Source organism: Ammodytes marinus (assembly GCF_949987685.1).
Source record: "Ammodytes marinus genome assembly, chromosome: 3".
In the NCBI taxonomy this organism is placed as follows: domain Eukaryota; kingdom Metazoa; phylum Chordata; class Actinopteri; order Uranoscopiformes; family Ammodytidae; genus Ammodytes; species Ammodytes marinus.
The window spans coordinates 29,632,430-29,660,325 of record NC_137232.1 but is presented as its reverse complement, the minus strand read 5'-3'; the positions used below and the strand labels follow the sequence as shown (position 1 = coordinate 29,660,325).

The window sequence follows — 27,896 nt, the reverse complement described above, 5'->3', positions numbered from 1 at the left end:
TCTGCGCCTGCATTGTTGTGTAATTAAAAGAAACACATATTTATGTATTTATAGTTTTACACGTGGGATTGAAATCGTATGAGCGCCTGGTGTTACGCACAAATGATGCAAATGTTGCTTTCCAACAGGCTAACGCGTTCACTCTAGTCTTTTGTTGAAACTGCTCCTCCCCACCCCCTTTTTCCTGTGTTACTCCGCTGTGGCGGAAGTAAGTCGTATCGCCGAGGCCTCATCCTTCCAATGGCGACTGCAAACAGGCTGAATAGAAAGCGGGAGCAACCGTGGAGGGGGTCAGAGCTGTGTAACAGAAATTAAATAAATATATCATATTCTCTGTAGTCACAAAGTTAGCCTGAAATTTGTTTAACCTCTCCAAATCACGACCGATTCAATGGCCAAAAATCGGAACATTTCGCTCCTTGAGTCGGGTAAGCCGCAGAAAGTAAACCCTATTGATAGCTTAATATACATCGATATCGCTCGTGCTAATTGATATCACAACTGCTATTTTCGCCGCTAATGCCCTCCCTGTTCAATTTCAGAGCTCTATTACTTGATTTCTCGTTTTCTTACAACGGGTCCATGTCGGAGAGCGGCTGAGGTGAGCTGGCGTGCCTTGACTGGCACGGTGTCTTGTATTTCAAAATAGTTTGATAGCTCGTTGATAATAGAATTAATAGAGGCAATCTAATCTGAATCGGCTCTTTTGATCCCTTGCAGGTCCTCGCGGGCGAACTAGAGGAGTATCAGGTGTGTATCCCTGCTTTCTTTGCTTGCTTGTTACTTGCTAGCTGCTATCCGTCGGTCTTGACTGAGCCTGGGCATAAAACTTGTCCCACTCAGTCCACTTTTAAATACCTCCTGTACGTCTCACTCGTTTGACATCACCCGGTTTTTTTTACGAGCCTAATGTGTACCTGCTGGCGTTCTCTGCTCTGACTCCGCTTTGACCAAACTGTGTTTTCGACAGCTCTTACCCAGGAGATTGGACTGGCTTGGAAACGAGCACCCGAGGACATATGAAGATGTGGTGAGATTTAACTTCACATTGTTGTTATTAAGTTCATTGTCGGCGGTTGTTATTGTCTTGTGACAGGGCGACTCCGTGCCCATGCTCTGGACTTGTTTATGGTCTTTGTTCTTTTTTCTGCTCGATTACTTTTGGATTTCCTTGAATATAGATGATTAACATTGTCGCAACTCGCTCACACAGACTTATTCTCATAGTGAACTGTTGTGTGGTCGTTCATAAAACAGTATTTGGACAGAGTGTTTAATATAATTTTGCCCCGACCGTTGTACTGCAGATGGGGTGGGTTGTTCTGCTTCTTGTTTTTGACGAGACAGCTCGACGGGCCAATCAGAAACACAGATGCGCTGTCTCTGCGTTATTTTGCATGTGACCTGCGTTGTGATTGGTCCATAATAAGGAATGAAACCACGCCTCTGATGATAGGAGTCGAGAAACTATCAGCTACCCTGTCAGACATTTATTCTGATGTCTGAAGAGTTTAGGCAGGCTGCAGCTTCTGGGAAAGTCTTAAAAAAGATATTTAACGTAAGTTTACATACAACTAAAGACCATGCTATTTCATAATATTGTCCATTTCCCATAGGCCTTAAAATCGAGGTTTCTATTTTGAGGTTTGAACTTTAGTGGTTTTACCTTACACTAGAGATGTTAGAAGGGTTCTGAAAATTAAAATTGTTTTCAATTTGCGGCACATTTTACAGAAATTCTTCTATACTACATCACATTAAAAAAACAAAATCTTATGCATTCTGAATCATGGCAACTAACCTACAACTATCAGTATTGATTAATCGGACAATTATTTTTCAGATTTATTGTTTGGTCAATGTCAAAAAATAGTGACATATTAAGACACAAGTTTTTTCTAAGGCGACATCTTTACATTTCTTATCTTGTTTGGTTAACAGTATAAACAAATGTACAATTATATCAAATAAAACAAGCAAATTCATATATTTGGTTTGTCTGGGATTATAATCATCAAAATGATTCAACCAATCAGTTAATCAGTGATCTGTATTCATATCACTACTCTGTCTTTGTTTGCCTTGGCAGGTTGCAGCCAACAGGCATGTGGCACCAGACCATTTGCTACGGATATGTAAGCAGATTGGACCAATTCTTGACAAAGAGGTGCCATCGTGTGTCCCAGGTGTACACTCTCTCCTTGGGTCTGGAAGGCAGTCAATGCTTAGGACCGTGAAAGGTACACAATCTAAGAGAATTTCTGGGTGCATACATGTATTTTCTGCGTCTTTCCATGCTGTAAATGTAGTGGAAAGTATACATGCCTCTTAGACCACTATAAAGGTTTGAATCATTCTTTGTTGGTGCAGTCGCCAGAACCGAAACCATCCTTTTCACATATACAGCTGGTAATAAGCTGAATCATTCGGTGAACTCTTTCTTTTGTCTTTCAGACTGCGACAATGTGCGTTTTAAAGCTTCATCATATGCAGCCCTTCACCGGGGCAGACCACCAGAGAGGCCTTTGAACTGCAAGAAACCTCCACACCTAGGTTGGTCTGGTCTCATTCAAAATTCCTGTTTTGTTTGTTAAGAAAAAAATGGACCATAGGAAGTGCCGGGTACATTTACATATCATGGTATTGCTGGGCAGTGTTTTCAAATGGCTCTCCCCATAAGTAATTGAATAATAAGGTAAAATGCACATTGAAAGATCTGAAATATTCATGTCCTCATTCAATCTTAAGTGACTGTTGGCCAGGTTAAACACTGTACATACACATTGTGTCATTTTCTGTGTATTCCTATTTTCCCTGATTGTCCAAATTTTAATCAAATGCATTTTGTTCGGCTTATGTTGACAAAGCTCTATACCACTTTGTATTCCTGAGGATAACTGTTTGCTTCTCCATTTAAGGATTCTGTCTCCACACACTGCTGCTTCTTGTTATGCCTAACATGTTACCTGTTAAATGATAGAACAAATAATATTTTTAAACCTGTCCTTCCTCGGAGAAAATCACACACACAAACCTTGAAGTGCACTTGATGGCAGTGAGGACTCAAAGCAGATAAAAACGTTATGGATGGTGTTCTTGTTTCTTTTATGTTTTGTGGTTTCCCATGGCAACAGATACAAACCAGATGTATCAGACCTCAGAGCTGCTCTGATATTGTTTACAGATTACATTTGAATAGGGGATTGCATTTTTGTTTAATAAAGTTGGCGTTTAAAATATATTTAAGTCACGGACATGGAGAGCATAAAAAGAGAGTAAGAGAGGGTCCAAGTATTTGGTTTGGTGCTGTTTTTAGAGCAATAGGGTTCATTGGAAAATGATGCACTTGCATGCTTGGTTAAGCCAGAGGATAGCAGCCTCTTTGAATTTCATATTTGTATGTTTATTTACACTACTGCCCACATCAAAGTAAACATATCTCACGCTCAATGTATTTGTATGGATCCCAGTGTAATGTTGATGCATTTGTAGTTTCCCCTCACTGTTCTGATGATTGGCGTCTTATTGTCAACAGTGAAGGTCCACAGAGGCAGAGAGCTAACGGGTGTGCAACGCTTCAGCTCTATCAACCCTGTCAGCAACTATGAGCGCATGCGGCTGCATAGGCGGATCCTGGGGCATCTGTCTGCAGTGTACTGTATTGCATTTGATCGCACTGGTCTCAGGATCTTCACAGTAAGATGGACCTTGTCAATAAATCCCTATATATCATGCTGTGTAGTGTTGCTCTTGTTCTTCAGTTATTTATGAATTGAACACTCAGCTGACTCAGCTAATTTAGCTATGGCCAGATACAGTTAATGACCTCTTAAGGGAGCTATCAAGTGCTACGCCACCATCATAACCACGTGTCTTTTAATCTATGCATATGTAGAATATTCAAGCAGACGCTGTTATTTTTTCTTTGCCAGGGCTCAGATGACTGTTTGGTGAAGATTTGGTCTTCGTTTGATGGAAGGCTCCATTCCACCTTGCGAGGACATTCTGCAGAGATCACAGACTTGGCGGTTAATTATGAGAACACACTTATTGCCGCGGGAAGCTGTGACAAGACCATCCGCGTATGGTGCCTTCGTACATGTGCCCCCGTGGCTGTGCTGCAGGGGCACAGTGGATCCATTACCTCGCTACAGGTACAGCCAACTCTTGTCAAGATGATATTCTGGCATGTTAAAAATGGGGACGTTCAGTGTTTTTAAAATAGAAATATAGAGCAGGTTCCTGTCATGTGTTACCCCATTACTATTGGCATTTAAATTGTCTGGATATTCTATTACTGCTATCGATGCAAAGGAGCAAGATTCTCCTATACCCTTTTTTAATTATTTTTTTTTATTTTGAGTATTTCTGTTTTTCCGGGGCTCATAATTCCATTGTGAGATACCTTTTTATTGTTCTCCAACTCATTATGCAATACTCAGCTAAGTCTGAAGTTCTTTTCCATCGTCCTTCATCTTCCCTTTAATGTTATGACAACTTGCCTCTGCCTAGTGCTATAAACAGTCTGCAATATGAACAAGATGCAGGGTGGATGGAAACATACCTGATGATACTACCATTGTCTAGGTGCTGTTTGCTTTACATTTTAGTATTGTCAAATCAAATATTAAAGATGGCCTGAAGACAGTAAAACAGTATTTCAGTCCAGTGAACCAGTCGAACATCGATTATTTTATCCCACCACATGTGAAATGGACCAGATTTTTAGTGAACAACACAAAATACAACGTAATTTTTTTTACTGCACATTAAAAATGGGGAAATGTTAATATTCAACCATACATTTAAAATGCAGGTCTCTATTTCAATATTACTTAGTTATAGTTCAGGTGGTAAACTATGTGACCGTCTTGTGTTTTCAGTTCTCACCGTTTGCCAAGGGCTCAAAACGTTACATGCTCTCCACTGGAACTGATGCTACCGTCTGCTTCTGGCAGTGGGATGTCAACAACATCAACTTTAGGTGAGCGCTGCTTTAAATTGCCTTTTTCTAATGTTATAAGATGGTGAAATTCACCTAATAGTAGTTAAACAAATATGTTATTGAATATTAGAGGAATTGGAACATTATTGTTTTTTTGTGTTTTTCACACATGTGTTACATGTGGCTAAGTACATAGACAAGCTTTATAAAGCAGCACGCAACAATGCTATTGACAAATAGTTTATCAAGTCTCTTATGGAATTCAACAACAAGCCTGCAGCAAGGAGAACAAGCCAAACTGGTTTGATCGTTTTATAATGCCTCGTTTTCACCAAGCAGTGCTGGTCGGGTCGAAGCGGCTCAAAGCGGGAAAGCTTGCTTTTAAGTATTTGGGTGGTGTTTCCACCACCGACCCTACCCTTACTGGTAGGGCGGGGTTTAAGCTTGACAGCGATAGCCACCAGAATATGGGTCAAAGTATCGGGCTGTGGAACAACTCTGGTCAAGCTAGTGGTCTCTCGTTTTTGCTTGGCCAAACCTGCTGCTTATATATTTATTCCCCCCGTGTTGTGAGCCTATGACGCTGGTAAATGTATGCACAGAGACGGCTTGGTGCAAGCCGATGGAGACAGTGAGCGAACAGGGCATAATACAGCCCCCTCATAAAGCTTCACTTGCAATAATGTAGTTTTATTTCATGCAACCAGGTAACATTATACAAACTAAAACAGTTAAACTAAATAGGTATTAAGACATCTCTGTTTCCTCAAAGTATGAAGACGAGTCTTGAATGACAACGGAATGTTAATCTGGCACAACTCACATCTGTCTTCCTGAATTTGAAATGCTGGTTAGTTTTGGTGAAACTCTTAATTGTAAATGAGGATAGTCAAACCAGAATTAAACACTTGACCCAAAAGGGACAACTGGTACAAATAAATATTTATAAATTTTGTATAAAAAAACAACAACTTAAAAGCACTATATTTGCACACAGAACACTGCTCCTATTTTGCCATGTACCTTTACGTCTCTGTAACATTTACATTTCCAGTCAGTTAAATTTAGTCAGTTCTCCTGATTTGTTTAAAAATAACATTTTCCCTCTTAACCTTACAGCGATCGGCCACACAGGTTTACAGAGCGGCCGCGGCCAGGAGTTCAGACTGTGTGCTCCTCGTTCAGTCCAGGTAATTTGTCATTTAAGGTTAACTGTTAATGCTGTTTGTGTTCTTAGAATTATTATATAGCTAGCATATAATTATTTTAGGCAATGGTTAACTGTTTTTATGGTTAAACATCTCAAGCTCTTTGTTGGTATTATCTTCAGGTGGGATGTTCCTTGCAACAGGAAGTACCGATGATGTCATCAGAATTTATTACATGGGCAGCGGGAGCCCAGAAAAGATATCAGAGCTCCATGAGCACACGGTGAGAACCCCTTTCAAAAGCCAAACTTTGATGTGCAGCATGTTACAAAGAAGACATTGACTTAAACGTTTATGTCTAGTTCAACAAATAAAAAATATGACAAATAATGATCATGCTCCATATTTCTGCTCTCGGTCCAGGACAAAGTTGACAGCATCCAATTTTGCCACTCAGGTGAAAGGTAACATAAAATCATTGTACTACTTCTCATTAATTTGTTTTCCCATTACGTAGTAGCAGTACTGATGTGTATAACATGTTTGTTCCTGTCTTGTCCCAGGTTTGTGAGTGGGAGTCGAGATGGAACTGCGCGAATCTGGAAGCTCCATCTTCGGCAGCAGTGGAGGTGCATTCTCCTCAACATGTCGGCCACTCTTCCAAAGTAAGGAGCATTTTGCTGCTGTACACCAGTGTGGATGTGGGGACGAATGAAGGATTATCTGTGGGGGGATTTTTTCGATGTGTCCTCAGGATTTGTGTCTCTCTCAAGAATGAATAGACAAGTAGTGTATCTTGTAAAAGAAGATGATTCCCATTTACTGTGGGAAAGAAAAAAAAAGCGTTTGGGAGATTTGTATAATTAAGCACAGGCATTGGCTTTCCTAGCTAAGATGTTGGACTTTAACGTGCAATATCATTATTTCTTGTTAATGATATCTTATTGCTGAGGACATTTTCCCATTCATGTGTTAATTTTTCTGAAAATACCAGAACGTCCTGCAAGATGGACAAATTCATACCGTGGCTGTTTTGGATACATTTAAGTTTTGTAGCAAGAAAACAAGGTTTACCACCCAGACCGGGCCTGCCTGCCATCAGGGGAACTAGAAAAGAGACTCATCGGTTCAAGTCTTTATAAGTAGCACATATGCCAAAGACATATACACATTTTCATTGCTTTTCGCAAATTTAACTCAAACAGTATTTGTTGAATTACACATGGTTGGCATCACATAGGTCAAGTTAATTGTTTATATAGCTAAGATCACTCGGAATTAGATTTTGTTTTACATCTGCAATTGCACAAATGCCACTGAAGTGAAGCAACTTACCTAATTATCTTTTTGCAACTCTCATATTGCGACAGTCAGGAAACAAAGTAATATTTGTGTAAAGCATGAGCTTAATATGATAATTTCTTGCAATACAGTATCAGATACAAGCTACCAGTTGTTTTGTCATTTGTGTTCAGTAATGAATAATCTGGATCACTATTAGTATCATTTGAGAGTGTAGTGTGCATATTTTATAATTTTCCTCTTTTTTTCCCCCCTCAGTGCTGAACCAATGGGTGAAGACGAAAGCTACTTCAAGCCCAAAGTCACCATGGTAGCGTGGGACCGCCATGATAACACGGTCATCACGGCTGTTAACAACCATCTCCTCAAAGTGTGGAACTCCTACACAGGACAGCTGCTACATATACTCAAAGTAATTGTGCAACATATAGAGCATCATGGCGATCACAACCATCTTATTTCACCTCAGTAAAATGGACACATTGTAAAACCGGAGACTAATCAGAACATTGTTTTTTAGGGCCACGAGGCTGAGGTGTTTGTCCTGGAACCGCACCCTTTCGACCCCAGGATCATTCTGTCTGCCGGCCATGATGGGAACGTCTTCATATGGGATCTGTTGCAAGGGACTAAGACACAGCATTACTTCAACATGGTACAATGACACATTATATTACAATGAACATCGCATTTTCATTATGGTAAACACAGCACAAGTAATACACAACAAATATCAAACACAGCAGTAAGTAACATGGTAATAAAACAGACTTTACCTTAGGCATCACACCGTGCCCATTTAAAGTGTTAATTGTTTTATCATCTCCCGCTAATTTGTGTGGTGTTGGAAAAGTGTGGCTACCTTTTATTGAGATGTATTTTTAGTTCAAAAATCAACTTTTGGGTCCTACAGGAGCTGAAAGAAGGGAGTCATGCACTGACACATATTGAGAACAAGTATTGAAATATAGTGTACTGTCCACTTTGATTACTAGTTTACAATTTTGTTTTTCTCATTCAGATTGAGGGCCAGGGTCACGGAGCCGTTTTCGACTGCAAATTCACTCCTGATGGTCAACGTTTCGCCTGCACAGACTCCCATGGCCATCTGCTCATCTTTGGCTTCGGCAGTTCCAAGCCATATGACAAGGCACGGATAAATGCACATTTAAATCTTTACACAAACAATACAGTAACAGTAATCGGATTTTGTTTCACTTGATGAATACAAAGTTATCCATTTTACATTGAGCGTCCAAGACAAAGTGTGCATGTGTCTGAATGATCCCACAACTTCTACTTAAACTGCTTCTTCTTCATGGTCTCCACGCAGCTTCCAGACCAGGTTTTCTTCCACACAGACTACCGACCGCTGATCCGGGACACCAACGGCTTCGTGCTGGATGAACAGACACAGCAGGCACCCCATCTCATGCCCCCACCCTTCTTGGTAGACGTGGATGGAAACCCCCATCCGCCAAGGTAGACATTCCGTGTTGGAATGTTTGGTCCATTCAAGGCCATTATGAATGGATTTATGGATTTTGATCTTCAGTGGATTTTCTTTGACTTTAGTTTACAGTCATATTTTCCTAGTTTTATATTGATTTTATTAGATGTTAATTCATACCAATTTCAGTGTTGATTTGACTTTAATCTAGTAGTGATCTGAATACATACAGTGTTTAAAATTTTAATTTTTTAACTTCATTTTCAGGTACCAACGTCTCGTCCCAGGGCGGGAGAACATTGCTGCTGAACACCTGGTTCCTCAGCTGGGATACGTAGCCACCAGTAAGAACGGAACAAACCACATGCACACCTTAATCTTACCATAATCAGTAGGGGTGGGAAAAATAATCGATTTTCCGATTCATCGCGATTCTCTCTCGAACGATTCCGAAAAGTTAATAATCAATTTTTTTATTTTATTTTTTTTTAATTATTTTTTTATTTAATACTAGTATTTCCTGCGCCACTGTGCATGCACACCACACAAGTGCGAGTTGTTAAAAGTGGCGACAAAAGGGCTGAGAGCAGCAAACCCATATGACCTGCACTGGCTTTGTGTCTGTTTACGTTTTTGTATGAGAGCTGAATTCCAAGCCATACTTTTTGCACAATGTGTTGAAATGACATAGAAAATAATAGAATAGAAATCCTATAGAAATATGATTTACAAGAGTAGAAAGAAAATTAAACTGAATCGGTTTAGTTTTTACATACTTCCATATTGTGTTGAAATGCAAGCTGCATTGATTATTGCACTGTTCATAGAAAGTCTTATTTGTGACAAGAAAAGCTTTTTCTCTAATACAATATTAGAGAAGGCAATTCATCTGTTAATTGTATTTAATGATCATCACAAAAGTAGGAAGTGATAAGCAAACTCTGAGTAGCAAACTCAGATGTGTATGTAAATATATTTTTGAAAATCACAAATGGGTATTTACGTAAAAAAAAAATTCATCGGGATGCATTGATAATCGATTTTGAATTGAATCGTTGACCTCTGAATCGGAATCGGAACGTGAGGTGCCAAGAGATTCCCACCCCTAATAATCAGCCCATTGGAAAATAAATGTACCGCCCAAATGATTTATATCAAAAAATAACGCAACTTAATTTAAGAAGAGCTGAATCATATATCCTACCTGCTACAATCTCTTTATATTCTCAAACATTTCTAACTTAAAATGGGAGTCAGTGATTCTAGAGAATGCTTGTTTTCAAAATCGGTGAATATCGCCTCACAATCCACTACCCGTCCGTACTCTATGTGCGCTTAGAAACAATCTGGTATTAATACAAAGCACAGGCTCTGTAAACTGGAATTTGATCAAAAGCGTGCCCACCGTAGTTAGCAACATGCCTTTTTACAGACCCAAGGTTGTGTATTAACAGATACTGACAGGTAGCGGAGATTTTTGACTGATTTTGACACGGTGAATTTGACAACAACCATTCTCCAGAACCGCTGACTCCACCTTTTTAGTAAGTGTCTGATCTGAGTGACCCTCTGCTTCCACCCCACTCATGTTATTGGTCTTACCTTTTGATGATCTCTTCAGGTGATGGCGAGGTGGTGGAGCAGGTGATCAGCCAGCAGACTGCAGAGCACGAGTTGGTCACGATAAGACGCAGCAGCCTTCTGGACCAGGCCATCCGAAACCTCCAGGAGCAACAGGACCAGCAGAGCCAGCCTGGGACCGAGGCAGCTGAGGCACAGGGCCCAACAGCCATAGCAACAAGCACACCACGCAGAGGTTGGACTGCTTTTGCTGACCCTATTGATCCAGTGAGCTGTTGAAGGCTAGCTGCATGCTTTGAAAAAGCTTCACAAAATGTCCTTCTCAATTGTTCAGGGTTAATATGAGTTATTTTCCTTTTGATTCCAGTGTATGATCGAGCAGAAGTGCAGTCCCCTCCTAATGTGGGCCTGCGCCGCAGCGGGCAGGTGGAGGGGGTCCGGCAGATGCACCAGAACGCTCCACGCAGCCAGATGGCCACGGAGAGAGACCTGCAGGCCTGGAGACGCAGGGTGGTGGTGCCAGAACTGGCAACTAGCAACTACAGGTAGAGATGCCCATATGTGGGTGAAGTATCTGTGCTCCTTGAGGTGCTTTATATTGGATTATATGTAATCCAGTCACACTCTGTTCACTGATTATTTTTATTATTAATCTCATAGGTCTCAAATCTGAAGGGTCTGATATCATTATGCTTGGCTTGCCACAGTAAAGTGTGGCCAGCCTTATAAACTGATTTGAGTGAGTGATCTAGTGACACCATTGCTCGGTCGAGTGTTGGAGTTTCTCAATTGGTCGTTGCTCTTTCAAAATAAATAGGGAAGAACTTGAGTTAGCTACCCCAACTCTACGAGATGTAGGTGCTTCTCCAAGGCTATAACCAGTGTGGTTATCCTATCTTATTTACTATTTGGGGCCCAAGACATTTGGCTCCAGAAAACAGGCTTTTCTTCTTCTTCTTCTTCTTCAGTACCAGTAGGTTCCACAGCGTAGAGGACTGCAGCAATACTCGTAGAATGTGTAGTTCCGTTACGGTTACCATTACCAATAATCTATTTCGAAGAGGCCATCTTCACAATTCTAAACTTGTAGGGTAAGGGCGATTCAAGATGTTGTCCATGCCCCACTCTGTCTGACCAGTACCCACAATACCACTAAATAACCAGTCCTCACAGGGCAATGGCACATTACACTACCTCACACTGCCACAAATGGCTCAGAGATGGTATCAGATTTTCACTAAGAGGGAATTTAGCTGGAAGAAAACATAAAGTTGCAAATGAACAGTTTTTATCCAGAAATTCTCACTATAGATAAGACCACTGGGTCTATCCCTGTAACACTTTCGCCACCATAGAGGGCACAATGACCATACATTCAAGCCATACAGAAAAATAACTGTTGCTTGATAGCCACATTTTCACACCAGCAACAACGAGTGTGTTTTACCATATGATAATTGGTTACCGTTTTCATTTTATATTTTAAACATTATGGATGTTGTCTTTCAGGGACCAGGAATACATACGAACTGCCAAAGGAGATGAAGAGCTGGCTCTGTACAGTTATAAGAAGAGACGCATTATCTACAACAGCTGTCGAGTAAGTTTTTTTTGTCCTATGCCAATGTAGAAATTCATAAATGGTAATTATTTTGTGAATAATCATTAGACAGTATGTCCTGTACTTCAACTTCCTGCAGTTTGCATCTTACTGCCTCTTCACTAAAGGAGCTGTGTTGGTTGATTTAAAAAATAAATAAAAAATCTTTAAATATTTTCACCATGTCCACTGCAGGATTGTGTTTATTATTATGTACATACAGTATCTCTCAAAAGTGAGTACACCCCTCACATTTCTTCAAATATTTCATTTAGGGCTGTCAAATTAACGCGTTAATTCCGATTAATTAATCACAGAAAAATTAACGCGATTAAAAAAATTAACGCAGATTAATCGCACTTCTATAATGCCCTTTGACCCGGTGCAAAAGTGGTGCGTAGCTGCACCTGAAGCAGACACAGCCCGCGCGGATGAAAGGGAGAAAAGTAAAGAGAGAAGCAGGGGGCCGAGGGCTCTAGACGGTTTAATAAGCATGAAGGTAGGAAGACATCTTACTTTATTCTCCGCAGCCAGTGTCTGTGCATTATTGATTTAGTGGGTGCAACAATGTAGGCTAGGTTCAAAACAGTATCTCTCAATCTTTCTCCCCGTGTCTCAATTTTGTTTGCTAGCTGTCTCGTTGTCCGCGTAAACGTGTGTGTGTGTGTGTGTGTGTGTGTGTCTCAATATTTTTGCCTATGAGTATGACGATGGTGAATGAATCGGCATAAGCATCTGTGGCAGTGCAGCGCTGTCTGTTGTGGAGACAGAAGTTACGATAGACGGAGAGAGAGTGAGAGAGAGAGAGCGAGAGAGAGACTAGCAGGCTATACAGCTGTTTATAAACAGGTATAAAAGTGTCATAAAAGTATGCGATTAATTTAGATTAATTAATCACAGAGCCTGTAATTAATTAGATTAATTTTTTTAATCGCTTGACAGCCCTAATTTCATTATATCTTTTCATGGGACAACACTGAATAAATGACACTTTGATACAATGTAAAGTAGTCAGTGTACAGCTTGTATAACAGTGTAAATTTACTGTCCCCTCAAAATAACTTGACACACAGCCATTCATGTCTAAACTGCTGGCAACAAAAGTGAGTACACCCCTAAGAATTTTTTTCCAAATTGGGCCCAGTGTCAATATTTTGTGTGGCAACCATTATTTTCCAGCACTGCCTTAACCCTCTTGGGCATGTAGTTCACCAGAGCTTCACAGGTTGCAACTGAAACCCTCTTCCACCCATTCATGACAGCATCGCGGAGCTGGTGGATATTAGAGACCTTCCGCTCCTCCACCTTCCATTTGAGGATGCCCAACAGATGCTCAATAGTGTTTAAGTCTGGAGACATGCTTGGCCAGGCCATAACCTTTACCCTCAGCTTTTTAGCAAGCCACTGGTTGTCTTGGAGGTGTGTTTGGGGTCGTTATCATGTTGCAATACTGCCCTGCGGCGCAGTTTACGAAGGTTGAGTGCACGTGCTCAGCGTCATACACAGAGGTTGGCTTTGGAAAATAGACGTATGAGTGCTGCCAGCATTGCTGAAGGGCTTGAAGGGGTGGGGGGTCAACCTGTCAGTGCTCAGACCATACACCGCACTCTGCATCATACTGGTCTGCATGGCTGTCGTCCCAGAAGAAAGCCTATTCTAAAGATGATGCACAAGAAACCCCACAAAAAGTTTGCTGAAGACAAGCAGACTACTGACATGGATTACTGCAACCATGTCCTGTGGTCTGATGAGACCAAGATACATTTATTTGGTTCAGATGGTGTCAAGTGTGTGGGGCGGCAACCAGGTGAGGAGTACAAAGACAAGTGTGTCTTGCCTATAGTCAAGCATGGTAGTTGGAGTGTCATGGTCTGGGGCTGCCAGCACTGGGGATCTACAGTTCATTGAATTTTAAGATGCACTGTGACATACTGAAGCAGAACATGGTCCCCTCCCTTCATAAACTGGGCCGCAGGGCAGTACTGCAACATGATAACGACCCCAAACACACCTCCGAACGACCACTGGCTTGCTAAAGAAGCTGAGGGTAAAGGTTATGGACTGGCCAAGCATGTCTCCAGACCTAAACCCTATTGAGCATCTTTGGGGCATCCTCAAACGGGAGATGGAGGAGCGCAAGGTCTCTAATATCCACCAGCTTCTTGATGTCGTCATGAATGAGTGGAAGAAGATTCCAGTGGCAACCTGTGAAGCTCTGGGGAACTCCATGAGGGTTAAGGCAGTGCTGGAAAATTATAATGGCAACACAAAATATTGACACTTTGGGCCCAATTTGGACATTTCACTTAGGGGTGTACTCACTTTTGTTGCCAGCAGTTTAGACATTAATGGCTGTGTGTCGAGTTATTTCAAGGGGACAGTAAATTTACACTGTTATACAAGCTGTACACCGACTACTTAACATTGTATCAAAGTGTCATTTATTCAGTGTTGTCCCATGGAAAGATATAATGAAATATTTGAAGAAATGTGAGGGGTGTACTCTTGAGAGATACTGCATCTCTGCACTGGTATTGAGTCAGTTTAATCTATCCCTTCAGGATGACTCGGATGATGAGCTTCCCACTTCGAGGCGAGCACACGGCTGCAACGACGCAATGGAATTAATAGAATTTTCGTGTGAGGAGGGAGAGGAGACTGCAAGCTCAGAGGGACACTCCGAGGTATCACATCTTCCTCTCTCCTGTGACTTTGGAAAAACTGTTGTTTCTTTTGTTCTTTTTTGACAAGAACCTGAGGTCTTTTTGGACTAATATTAAGCAATTGCCCTTTTTTATCTTCTCAGAACGAATTGGATGGCAGTGAATCCTCAAATGATGAGGAAGAGTGGAACAGTGACAGCTCAAGGTATAAACTTTTATAGACAAGGCACACGCTTAGAGAGACATTTTTTTAATTGTTTTGAACTTGTTTAAAGTACCAGATAAAGGGGGGTTTCTGAGCCACTAAAATCAGAAGGTATTGTCTTTTAATAGTAAAATTGGTGTTACTCCTTTTGTGTTGTCTATTGGTGGCATTTCCCACCCATCTGGTACCCCAAGCAAGTTAAGACAAGTTATTTGATTGTTTTAAAATTGAAATCCTAACTGCTTGTTATTGGATAGCCACGCGTCTAGTGAGTACTCAGACTGGACAGCAGACGCTGGCATCAACCTACAGCCCTCCACTCCCTTGTCATCACGTAAAAGAGTGCAACGCAGAATCAGCAGTTCCGAGGAGGAAGACGAGGACAATGAGGAAGAGGACGAGAAGCAGCCTAGCGACGAGGAGGAAAATCGTTGCAAGAAAAGCAAAGAAAAGGCAAAGAACAAGGCACCCAGGGTGAGTGTCGAAAAGTTTTTCATACTGCACCCAGGAGACATAGTAATCCTGATGTGACGCTGTCTAAATCTTCATAGCTTAATCACTGCCCAGACTCTGCTTTAGATGCTGTCATTGAGGAGGAACTATAATGTTACATTTTGTAAACAATATTACATGGATAAATCTTTTTCACATTTACTAGCTTAACGTTTTTACATCTTGGTGCTCCCCTTCAGCGGCCTAAGGCCAGACCATCCATCAACAGAGAGGTTTCCATTGAGTTCAGGCCCTCGGTGTGGATCACTGATGTCATTCCCAGGAAGTCTCCTTTCGTTCCCCAAATGGGCGATGAGGTATGTCCATCAGACAATAAGGAGAGGCACTTAACCGTTACTCAGAGGAGACATTTTTTAAGTTGGATGGTGTATGGATAAAAGTTCCATAAGAGCATTAGAAATCAACTGTAAGAAATGTGAGTTATTGGGGGCGCCCTTAGCTCAGTTGGTTGGGCGTCCCCCCTCGGGCCGGGCCCAGCAGCAGACCGGGGTTCGATTCCCGCCCACGGTCGTTCTCTGCATGTCACTCCCCTCTGCCCCATTTCAACTCTGATTTTTTGAATCTGGTTACAAGTGGACAGCTCTCAGTCCGTGTGTTCACATTTGTATTTTCAAATGTGACTTCTTCGTCTACTTGTGATCCGATTCCATTTACCCGCGCTGTATTTAAATCAACACGTACATAATTTCCGTTTGCATTGCTGGGTTCAAAGAAGTAAACATACAGGGCTGTACAGTGCCACAGTTTTAATCGCATTTGCTATTAAAATGCATTACATGCGGAGATAATTAGCAGTCTAGGTTGAAGAGATAGGCTAGCGATGCATAACACTGCTTAGAGGGCTCTACATTAACACTCGCCAAATGTGGGTAATATCATAGATAGTATATAAAAGTAAAAACTCTTAGGCAAGCAAGTTATTACGCCACTTTGGCTGGTGAAAGATGTGTGTTTGCCGGGCGGCTTTTCTAACGTCTTATACACTCTTGTCACCACCTCCAGTAGCCTACACAGCTTTATATATAGTTAAGTTGCTTTACGTGCGAACAGAATATTGCCTGTGCGCCTTCACATTAAAAGCATGTTACTAGCCAAACGCGAGTTGACTTTTATTTTTAAGCAGATAAGAACAGGAAGTCGTTGCCTTGCAGCTCTCCAGTCAATAGCAGCGATTTCCGTGTTTTCAGATTTACACAGTGAAATGAAAACCGACGACAGAAAGCTTGTCATCTGCAATACTGGCGGATGCAACTAACGTTCATGAGGCTTCTATAAAAGCTGCATGAACGCCAGTGATGCATTTTCAACGTATTTCCGCTCAGGCAGGGGGCGGCAGTTGAGTAGAAGGTCCCTAATGTGGACAAAAGTCACTTTGCTGTTTCCACTATCAAATGAATGCGGACACATCGGACACAACCGACGTAAACCACCTCCGAATGTGGTTTTTGTGATCCGATCTCGATGCGTCTTGAGAGTGTTTTCACCTGTAGTTAGAGCTGTCCAGACATGATCCGATCACAAAAACCACATGTTAAAGACAAATGGAAACGGGGTCTTAAACACTATCAATAAAGCATGTAAAATGCCAAAAAATATCTTTAAAAAAAAGAAATGTGAGTTATTGTATCATGCATGTTATGAACCGGAAAAATAAGGGAATTTTAATAAATGAAAAAATAAATAAAAAATAGATTATGTATTGTTCTTGAATATACAGCTGCTGTATAGATGTAGTGATAATACTTATGGGAAATATGCTTCTCTGAAACTTTATGTGTCCTCCAGGTGATCTACTTCCGACAGGGACACGAGGCCTACTATGAGGCAGTTAATCGGAATGAGCTGTACCCCATCAACCTGGAGAAACAGCCCTGGAAGAAAATGCAGCTGCGGGTAAGACTAAGACATATAAGTAGTAAATACTAGAAACATTCATGGTAGAAGAGTGTGGATTCAAATACAGAAGCATAAATCTACTAAGTCTCCATTGACATTATGGAAAACACTGAAAGTGTTCAAGTGAACTGATACTACTTAGGTAGAAATCTTGGGTACAAAATTCCTGATTTTTAGTATTTTTGTAATGTAATTTAAAAAATCTAAACGATTTATCTATTTTATTTGTAATTTATTTCAAATGTGTTCATCACAATTGATGTGGACATGTGTGTCCGAAGTAAAGTTGAATGTATATTAAATGAAGATCTTGCTGTATCTCTCCTAGGACCAAGAGTTTGTGAAGATCACTGGGATCAGATATGAAGTCTGCCCTCCAACACTTTGCCGTCTGAAGCTGACTCTTATTGACACCGGCACTGGCAAAATCTCAGACAAGTCGTTTTCCGTCAAGTAAGCAGCTCGGTTTCATCAATTTGCTCTCTGTAGAGAAACACATTAAATATTGCCACACTACATGAAGCAGGAATTTGTACAAGTCTTATTTAAGCTCAATTAATTCCCTCAAAATTATGATTGTGTTGGATTGCTATTAACTTAACTTTTTGAAGATTTTTAATTTTTCTCCATTAAAGTGATGCTGATTTTCCCCACAGATATCATGACATGCCAGATGTGATCGATTTCCTCGTCTTGAGGCAAACTTACGACGAGGCGCTCCGTAGAAACTGGAAACCAAGTACGTTTGTGTGCCTTGTTAGGGAAGTGCACTCTTTGTGTTGAGGCCAAGAAACATCCCTATTTGTTTAATTCATTTTAAATACATTATTCTCCATAGAGGAGAGGTGGTGTTCACTACTAGTGACTGTTATAACATTTTACATAGACTAATGTGCTATTTTGTATGGTATTTTATCTCACCGTCTTTTAATTACTCTTCACGACTGCTTTGTTTTTGTTTTAAAACAAATCAGTGCGAAATCTTAAACTGAAAAGGTACTTTGTATGTGTCCTGTGCAGACGACAGGTTTCGCTCAGTGATAGATGACGCCTGGTGGTTTGGAACCATCGTCTGTCAGGAGCCCTACCAGACAGAATACCCCGACAGTCTCTTCCAGTGCTTCAAAGTCAGGTGGGAAAACACACTCATCTGCAGCACCAACATCAAAATCTGCTTCTTTTAGCACATACTTCTTTTGATATTGTCACTATTTGAGGCCAGGCTTAGCCTTTTCAGACAGCAGTCAGTCAAGGGGAATTTGTGACTGATGGTATCGAGTAGTAGATAAAAATCTAATAAGACTTAAGCTCTTTTTCCAAACTGCATTTGATGTTACTTGTGGCACTTTAGATGAGATTAGAACTTGTCCAGGCTAAGGGGTATATCCAAAGGGTCTCTCAGGACTAGTCAGTCTGCCCCCTTGTGGCTTTCAATAGTCATGAATGTGGGATTTCTTGTTGGTGTCAAACTGTATATTTAATTTTTAATTGAAACAAAAGAAACATGTTTTTGCTTATTGATCGCTAGTTAATCTATCAAATTTAAGGTAGCACTAATTTTTGTGTTTTTTTCCCCCCAGATGGGACAATGGAGAAACCGAGAAACTGAGTCCCTGGGATGTGGAGCCTATTCCAGATGACGGTAAATTAGACTTTTTACTAGGGCTGTCAAGCGATTAAAAAAATGTATCTAATTAATTACAGGCTCTGGGATTAATACATCTAAATTATTGGCATACTTATATGACACTTTTGTGCCTGTTTATAAACAGCTGTAAAGCCTACTGTTTGTTTCGCTCTCTCTCTCTCACTCGTAACTTTTGTCTCCTCCCCTCAGCCAGGTTTCTACATGAAAATGAAAATGAAAATTAGGGACCATCATTATTAGAGACAAATTTTCTACTTAAAACCACAAAAAAACAAGTAGGCTAAATGATGACTGTCTATCTCCCACAACAGACAGCGCTGCTCTGCAATAGGTACGCATAGCCTATGCAGACTCATTCACCATCGTCCTACTCATAGCCAAAAATATTAAGACTCTCACACACACACACACACACACACACACACACACACACACACACACACACACACAAAAGGCAGGCATAGGCTAGGAAGAGTGACATGGGGCAGAAGTCCGTTTATGTGGGAGACGAGGCAGCTAGCAAACAAAAGTGAGACACACGGAGGAAGATTGAGAGATAACCTACTGAGAGTTTTGAATTTACATTGTTAATTAGGCATCCACTAAATCAATAATGCAGACACAGCGGAGAATAACATAAGATGTCTTCCTACCTTCATGCTTATTTGCCCGAAGCATCCAATAACACATCCATAGAGCCCTCTGCCCTCTCCCCTGCTTCTTTCTTTACTCTTAAATCCCGTGCGGGACGTGTCCACAAGCTATAGGTGTAGCTGCGCTATCATCGCACCCCTTTTGCACCAGGTCAAAGGGCACTATAGAAGCACGATTAATCTGCGTTCATTTTTAAAGTGTTATTTTTTCTGTGATTAATTAATCGAAATTCACGCGTTAATTTGACAGCCATACTTTTTACACATCCATACGTAGACACGGGTCTCAATGCATATTGAACAAGTGTGTCTCTGCTGTGCAGCTGAGCAGCCCGAGACAGAAGGCGGTAGTATCCCTGTGACGGTGGATGAGATGAATGGCCTGATGTACAAGCCTCTGCCAGGGGAGTGGGGGGAGAGGAGCAGGGACCGGGAGTGTGAACGCATCATCGCTGGCATCGACCAGCTCATCACCGTTGGTACGTGTTTGTATAAACAGGCAGTCCTTAACATTATCTTGTTTTCTCTCACTCACACACTCCCCCTTTCACCTGTATGGGCACAATTCACTAACGTCAGACTATCTAATGGCTCCTTTAACTGTTGAAGAATTTCGAACCCACCTCCCTCTGTCTTTGTGCTACAGAGATTGCAGCTCCCTTCTCTGGTCCTGTGGACCTAATCCAGTATCCTACCTACTGCACTGTGATCGCTTATCCCACCGACCTAGGCACCATCAGACTGCGACTCCTAAACAGATTCTACAGGTCAGTCCCACCAGTCTTTTCCTCATCCATAAACCCACCTGATAATACAAGCATGTCAAGGCAAGGCAAAGGCATGGAAGTATTTACACTCTTGACTGTTGACCTTGCTCTGTCCTTAAATGCCTTCAGCTGTTTCAATTCCAATAACTCATGTTTTCTTCTGTTTGTGTTTACTCACTGATCCACAGGCGCCTCTCTGCATTAATTTGGGATGCGAGGTACATTGCACATAACGCTCGCATTTTCAATGAGCCCAGGAGCAAGATTGCCCACTCTGCTAGAATCTTCACGAATGTCCTCCAGAAATTTGTTAAGTACGTGTACTTGTTTTTCTCAATAAGTTTTAAATATTTTTCAAAAAAGAATCTATTCTAGATCATGTAATAAGACCCAGATTAAAGTCACAAAATCATTCCAATAACTTGTCTCTTGCACTATTGTCTTCACATTTTTTCCACTTTATCAGCAATGCAAGCTGCACAGACATCATGGAGATTTACAATGCTGTTGAAGAAATGGATGATGATGAGGTGAGTTTAGCACAATTGTTAAAGCTGCTTTAGGCAATGCAAAGGCAAGTTTATTTACAAAGCACAATTCAGACACAAGGCAATTCAAAGTGCTTTACAGGGGGAAACAGGCAGACAAATTGTTAAAAATGAGTTGCAGCGGACCTCAAGTTGAGGAAGTTTGTTCTAAATGTGTGGTGGATTAAAAACTGAAAGTTGCTTCTCCGTGTTTTAGTCATTAGCATGGTTCAGTAATATAGTTTGATTTATCAAGTATTGCTGTCGGGTTACTACATGTGACTTTGACAAGCAAATGAAGAGAATAGGTAATAAGCAGTTATAATTGTTTGTTAGGATGGTTCAGTTGAAAAAGTCATTTTCATTCGGGTTAATGATCAAATCATATTGCTGCACACAGGAAGAGGATACAGAAGCACCAGGAACATCCTCTGGCAACCGACTGCTTCAGGTAAATATAACATACAAGACTAAATAAAAAGATGATGGAAAAACAACACAACTCAAATAAAGAATTGCTTACCATGTTTGTTTACATTTTGTATTAGGTCATTACTGCTGTCATTTTGAAAGTGATTATAATTATGGATGAGAATAAAATGATATTGGTAGCTGATTGATTATTAAAAATTCAAAGGCAGCCGATGGCACAAGTTGTGTGTCGTGTTGATTTATTCTCTTTCTCCTCTGTATTTGCAGCGCACTGTAGAGGTGGTGCCTGACCGAGACTCCTGGAAGGAACAGTGCAAATATTTGGTCAACTACATATTTGATTGTGAGGACTCTGAGCCGTTCAGACACCCAGTGGATCCTCAGAACTATCCGGTACTTCACCACAAACACACTCAGGCCATGCTGTTAACAAAATGACATCAAGTTACATATTGAGTTACGTTTCATGTTTTGCGTGTGTATGCGTTAAGGACTACCATGGCATCATTGATACACCAATGGACTTTGGCACGGTGAAAAAGACCCTGGAAGAAGATCGCTATGACAACCCTGTAGAGCTGTGCAAAGACACCCGGCTAATATTTGCCAATGCTAAGGCATACACACCCAATAAACGCTCTAAGGTAGGGTGCTATATTAAACTATGTAGAAGAAACGTCAGCTTAACTGCTCTCCAGTGTAGGACATAACTATATAAATGTAATAGATGGAGCTCATCTAATCGTACCGATTTTTAAGATATAATATTTTGTGCATATTTTGATTTCAGACTTTGTTTTAGATTATCTGGCTCACCTTCTCTGTTCAATTCTAGATTTACAGTATGACCCTGCGGCTCTCTGCCTTCTTCGAGGAGAAAATCCGATCAGTCATATCAGAGTACAAAACTGCCATCAAAAGCAGCGATAGGCTGCGCCGCAGTCAGCGGTTCCGCAAGAAAATGCAGCAGCAGGATCAGCCCTCAAATGCAACAAGGTCGGTTCAAGTTATAATTTTCTCAGCTCATTTGCTCAAAAATAAGAAGAATGACAAATTGTGCCTCAGTAAATCAGTGGGCATAGATTCAAACATGGCTTTAAATTAGTTTTTTTCTCACCCGTCTAACAAACCAGTGCAGCACAAATGAAGGTGTTTGGGCCTTTACTTTAAAGACCTACTTCACCGGTGGGAATACGAGGGTGTATTGAAATCTGGGATCCTATGTAGTTTAAATGTGCAAACATTTTTGAAATCGGTTCATCCTAGCCTGAGAAAAGGCAGGAAGAGTGTTTTAGTCACTGTCTAACCCTACATTTTACTAGTGTGACATCACACTAGTAAAAATGTAGGGTTAGGATTAACAGGACAGCTCTGCCAAGGGAAGAAAAACCTTATTCATTATATTATAATAGCGATGTTATAATGATAGAACACCGGTTCCGTATGGGTGAAGTATTTCTTTAATGTTAAAGTCTGATTGAATTATTCTTTTATCAAGTCATAGGAGAGCTGCTGCAAAAACTCAGGAAAAAGCGGCATCAACGTCGTTGACCAAATCTACCTCAGCCAAAGTGTCTGTTCCTGAGCGAGCCAGGAGGAGTCGACGCAGCAGCGCAGGTCACAGCTCCTCTGAGGATGAGTCCAAAGCAGCTTCATCAACGGCAGGTATGACAGATACTTTGGTTCTCAGTATGTTCTATAACATTAGTCTTATCACAGCCTTTGCTAACAGCAATTCCGTTGCATATTTTGTGGTGAAAATGTAGACTTGTATCAGACTTGCTATGGGAGTAGTGAGTAGTTGAACACTGGCACTGTAGCTCAGAGACATACAGTATACTGTATTGATAGAGTAGACTGATGTCACATTAGGAATAAAATGTTATCTTGACGTGTATGGAAGTTTCCACTGATCCAATGCTTGGATGACGTCTAGCTCTCGTCCCTTTTTGAATGCACTTATTGTTTGTCACAGTCGGTAAAGGTATCTGCCGACATGAATGTAATTTGCTGTAAAAAAATTATTTTTAATTCAGAGTCTGACAGCGAGAGTGAGCTGAGTGAGTCGGAGGAGGAGAAACCATCAGGTTCCTCAAGACACCATCGACTCAGACAGAAAGCAAGAGTTACAAGAGGAAACGGTGGCAAGCAGAGGAAAAAGGGTGAGTGAATTCCTACCTCGTAACCAGGGTTGTAATCAGAAAAAAATATTATAATTAGTACGTCACATTCATAAGTTTTGTGGGGGGGAAAAGACATGTGATATGTTATTGTTGCCAGTTGCAGAGAGCGATAGCGAGGAGGAAGACGACGACGAAGAGGAGGAATTCGACAGCGAAGGTGAAGATGGAGAGGATGGAGGGATGTCCTCTCCGTCTTCAAGTCGTCGCTACCCCAGCAGAAGCACACACAGCCGGAGCACAAGGCTGACCAGAAACAGCGCTGGTGCAGACCGGAATCGCACAGGTAAAGAGTGCCGACAGACGTCTCCACCCCTCGCACCCACCCAGCCACTCACGAAACCCACTGGCCAATGTGTTGAACATCCTTCTCTTTGTTTTGTTTTTTCAGAAGGCAGAGCGGAGGTGAACGGTCACAGCAGCAGGTCTTCTCGCAGGGAAAGACATCACCGCCGGGAATCTGAAAGAGCCACGTCCCAGGGTTCAGACAGGGACGAGGAGGAGGGGATGACGGGTCGCAGGTCCTCACTCAAAAGAAAGACAGCGAGGGCAGCTGTGAATAAGATGAAACTCCTCGAGGCATTGGAGGAGGAAGAAGAGGAGGAAGAGGACCAGGAGGCCAAGCCAACAAGAAGCAGCAGCCGCCTCCGCCAACCAGCCCGCGGCAGCAAACGCACCGCAGTGATCCAGAGCAGCTCTGAATCTGACAGCGAGCCATCAACGCGGGGTAGGCACATTTTCCCTTTTCTAAGCATTTTTTTTTATATATATATATATTTCTTTTGTGTTTTCATCATTATTTGATAGTATAAGAAGTACAGAGTGGTGAGACAGAGGTACATTAAGTTAACAGCCCGGGCCGAGTCCAACCAGGGTCCGCTGAGACAGGGACTTAGCCTTAAAGGTAGAGTCAGTGATTCTGGGGAACGCCTCGGCAGCCAGTCAAAATAATTTTTTGTCAAAATCATTGAATATCTCCTCATAATCTTTTTGGGGTGCTAATACACAGTCTAGAACTGGTATGTAAACAAAAGGTATGTAAACAAAGGGGGCCCCTGAAGCTAGTAACAAGCCTGTTTACAGAACCTAGGCTGTGTATAAATGCTGGATTTTCATTCAGCAAACACATAGTACAGACAGGTAGTGGATCATTAGGAGACATTCAATAATTTTGACAAAGTGATTTTGACAACAAGCATTCTTTAAAATTGCTGACTCTACCTTATAATGTGCGCACTGAACCCGCAGAGCAACTGGGGTGCCACTTTTCTAGGCACTTTTATCATATAATCCTTCATTTTAAACATCGACAAATTATGAAAGAATAGAAAAATGTGTTTGCTCTCAGGTGTTGCAAATGTAAACAGTACTTTACCTCCCTTCAAATTCATGCAAAAAATATTTACATATTTAAAGGGTAGTTTTTTGGCTCTCTTTCCAGTTCCTCGGAAAACAAAGGAATCAAGTAATAAATCCAAGGGCAAGGAGGATGCTGATGACAGTGATGCTTCATCCTCTTCTGAGCATCAGCAGAATGGAGACACCAGGTCCAACAGACAGAGGACATCAAGACAAGCTGCAAAGACTAAGCGAAATGGTGAGAAATGTCAGTCCTCTTTTTGATTTCTTGTGTCTGTAACGAAAGTTTCTCTAAATCAGTTTGTTCTTCTGCAGATAACTTGTCCCACATGAACGGACACGGTACAAAACATCCAAAGTCTGAAAGCAACTCTGAGCAAGAGGAGGCTGCAGAGGAGAGTTCTGGAGAAAATGAAGAGGAGGAGGAGGAGGAGGAGGAGGAGGAGGTTGTTGTGTCTCAGAAACCATCTAAAAGCAAAGCAGTTCCTCAGGTCAGAATAAAAAGGCTTACAAGTGAGGAGGAGGAGGTAGAGGACACTGAATGCAGAACCACACGACACAAACCTCCTGTAAGCTCAGATGAAGAGGACAAAGACCACCGGTCTCGGAAACACCCGCACCAAAATGGAAGAAGTGTGGAAGAAGCCATCCACAAGGACTCTAAGAAAAAGAGTAAAGTTTCACCGTCAAAAAGCCAAGATAAACAAAAATCTGCCTCAACTAATAAACTGGATGGTCCAGAATCCGATGAATTCAGCGATTCTCCAAAGAGATTCAACCTACGCAAGAAAATACAGAAAAAAGAGGAAATAGAAAGCAATCACTCAAGCGAGGAACCTGAGGTTGAAACCAGGTCAAAGATGCCAACGAGGAAAAGTGGCAAATCTAAACGGCCTAACGATGACACCTCAGCTTCAGATCAGAGCTCAGAGCAAGAATACAAACCCAAGAGGAAGTTGTGGAGGAAACGCTCCACGGGCTCATCAGACCAAGGGTCTGATCATTCAGACAAAGCATCAAATAGACGGCGCAATCTCCGAGCGCAGCCAAAAAAGAAATACAACAGTGACAACTCTCTCTCTGAGGAGAATGCTGCTTCTGCCAGCCAGGGTAAACAAAGAAACGGTAACAAAACAGCCACTGCAGCATCCAGGGAAGATGGGAATAATAAAAGAGGGCCAACTAGAACCTCTCCCAACGAAGCCAGGAATCAGCCGTCTTCCAAGAGAAAACGTATCTACACCTCAGAATCTGAAGATGCGGAGGACCGTAGAGAGATGGAGGAGCCAGTGTCCCAGAACAATAAAACTAGCAGGTCCCACCCTTCAAAGCGTCCCAAAAGGGAATCCAAACAAGAGGATGGTGATAGTAACGAGGAAGAAGACGCCTCTTCCCAGTCCGATTCCAGCAAGGAAGAGGAGGAGGATGTTGGTCGTTCAAAGAGCAAGAAGAAGGACGCGAAGCCGGCAAAACACAAACGGAAGGAAAGCTACAGCAGCAGCAATCACAGTTCCGACTCGGAGAGCAAGCAGTCATCTTCTGCTTCCGAAAACTCGTCTGCCAGCTCAGGGTCCCACAGCAGTTCAAAGAGGAGAAGTCAAAGACGGCCTGGGGTCAGTGAAAGGACTGCAGGCCGCCAGCTGAGGGAGCGCAGACGCAGGTCAGCTTCAGCAGAGGAGGACAGCGACGAGGCGTACAGCAGCAAACCACAGCGAAAGGCGCGCATAAACACCCGTAACCGGGGGAAGCGGACGGTAAGCTATCAAGACAGCGAATAAAGGGATGCAGCTGCTGTAGAAGGCGGACATTAACTGGAGACCTTAAAGACACTTGATGGCCATGGTATGGTAGTAGCACTGGAGTCCTCGAGAGAAAATGCTGTGAATCCGTTTCATTCAGGGATATTTATATTTTCTATGAAAAACAATGTTTATAAATGTAATACAAATTCAAGCATTTGAACTGCTGGTTGTCACAAGAATACAGAGCAAAAATTCCACCTCCCATTCTGCTTTTTGTGATTTGGCCGGCAGAGAATCCATTCTGGGGAATCCGGACAGCTTGGGTGCTATCTAATATACCTCTGTTTAATCAAGCATATTGCTGGCTTGCACTAAGATACACTGTAATGAGGTATTTCATACACTAGTTTTGCATTAGAAACTCAGGGGTCAACGAAGTTTACTGTAGTCTCAGACATGCAGTTGTTTTTTGAGCGAAAGTAAGGACAAGAAACAAGTCTAGGGTGGCAGATGTCCAAGCACACACTCACTGGGACAAAACAAATCCATGTTTAGACTTTTGACTACAGCACTCCTTTGTAAATCCACAAACTTAATGCTTGACTGTATTATGAGTTGATATGAGCCAAATGAACAAATATGAGTTATTTTCCCCCTTATCATTTCATTTTTTTTTTAAAGATTAGTTTTGTGTTGTATTCTAGTGAATAGATGTAAATATGTGATCAGGAGCATTGGTGTCCTAAAGGTTTGACCATGAATTGGTAGCAAAACATTTATTTAAATGAGTTATTTTGTATTTTTCTTTCTTTTTTCTTTTCTTTTTTATATTCAACTGCATTGTCTTGCCATATGTCACAAATTGGTACCTTTTTGCCTAGTGCAACTTACCAAAAGTACTTACTGCAAAATACTGTGATTTCTCACATTGGGAAGACCTTTTTATTGTTCTGTGTTCCCTATTTTCAGTATTAAATTCTTTTTTCAGAGTTGACTTAAAACATTTTGCCAGTAATATGGTTTAGTTTTGTTTATGGGGGAAGGTTTCTTAATACAGTCGCTTTATGACATTTTGCTTAATGTTTTTCGTACTACACCTTTAATAATAGATTTCACGGGAGAGCTATAAATGCAATGTGGTTGTGGAGTGCAAAGAATGAGATATTCCTCCTATTAATAAAGACATCATTTTGAGGTGTATGCTGTGTTCCACTTTCTCATCTAGACGTCAGGAGCCATATGTTTATGAATAACGTGGCAAATCACTTTTTTATGTTGCAATAAA

The 27,896-nt window shown here is 41.4% G+C and overlaps 1 protein-coding gene across 1 annotated transcript; it reads left to right on the top strand.

The window, feature by feature from the left end:
• The first annotated feature begins 262 nt into the window (after positions 1–262).
• brwd1 (bromodomain and WD repeat domain containing 1) lies at positions 263–27,896 on the top strand. Its single transcript, XM_080054005.1, has 44 exons — positions 263–428; positions 543–601; positions 721–750; positions 971–1,030; positions 2,090–2,240; positions 2,455–2,553; positions 3,536–3,696; positions 3,933–4,154; positions 4,884–4,984; positions 6,065–6,135; positions 6,276–6,376; positions 6,517–6,557; positions 6,657–6,758; positions 7,654–7,807; positions 7,916–8,050; positions 8,417–8,545; positions 8,729–8,877; positions 9,113–9,189; positions 10,467–10,661; positions 10,794–10,971; positions 11,936–12,026; positions 14,588–14,710; positions 14,833–14,894; positions 15,152–15,368; positions 15,587–15,703; positions 17,193–17,300; positions 17,632–17,756; positions 17,960–18,042; positions 18,324–18,435; positions 18,884–18,945; positions 19,928–20,083; positions 20,251–20,371; positions 20,560–20,685; positions 20,838–20,901; positions 21,299–21,349; positions 21,598–21,723; positions 21,822–21,974; positions 22,166–22,326; positions 22,829–22,995; positions 23,367–23,492; positions 23,611–23,796; positions 23,902–24,237; positions 24,952–25,107; positions 25,185–27,896. The coding sequence occupies exons 1-44, from the start codon at positions 392–394 to the stop codon at positions 26,645–26,647; spliced, it is 6,744 nt and encodes a 2,247-aa protein (XP_079910131.1). The 5' UTR covers positions 263–391; the 3' UTR covers positions 26,648–27,896.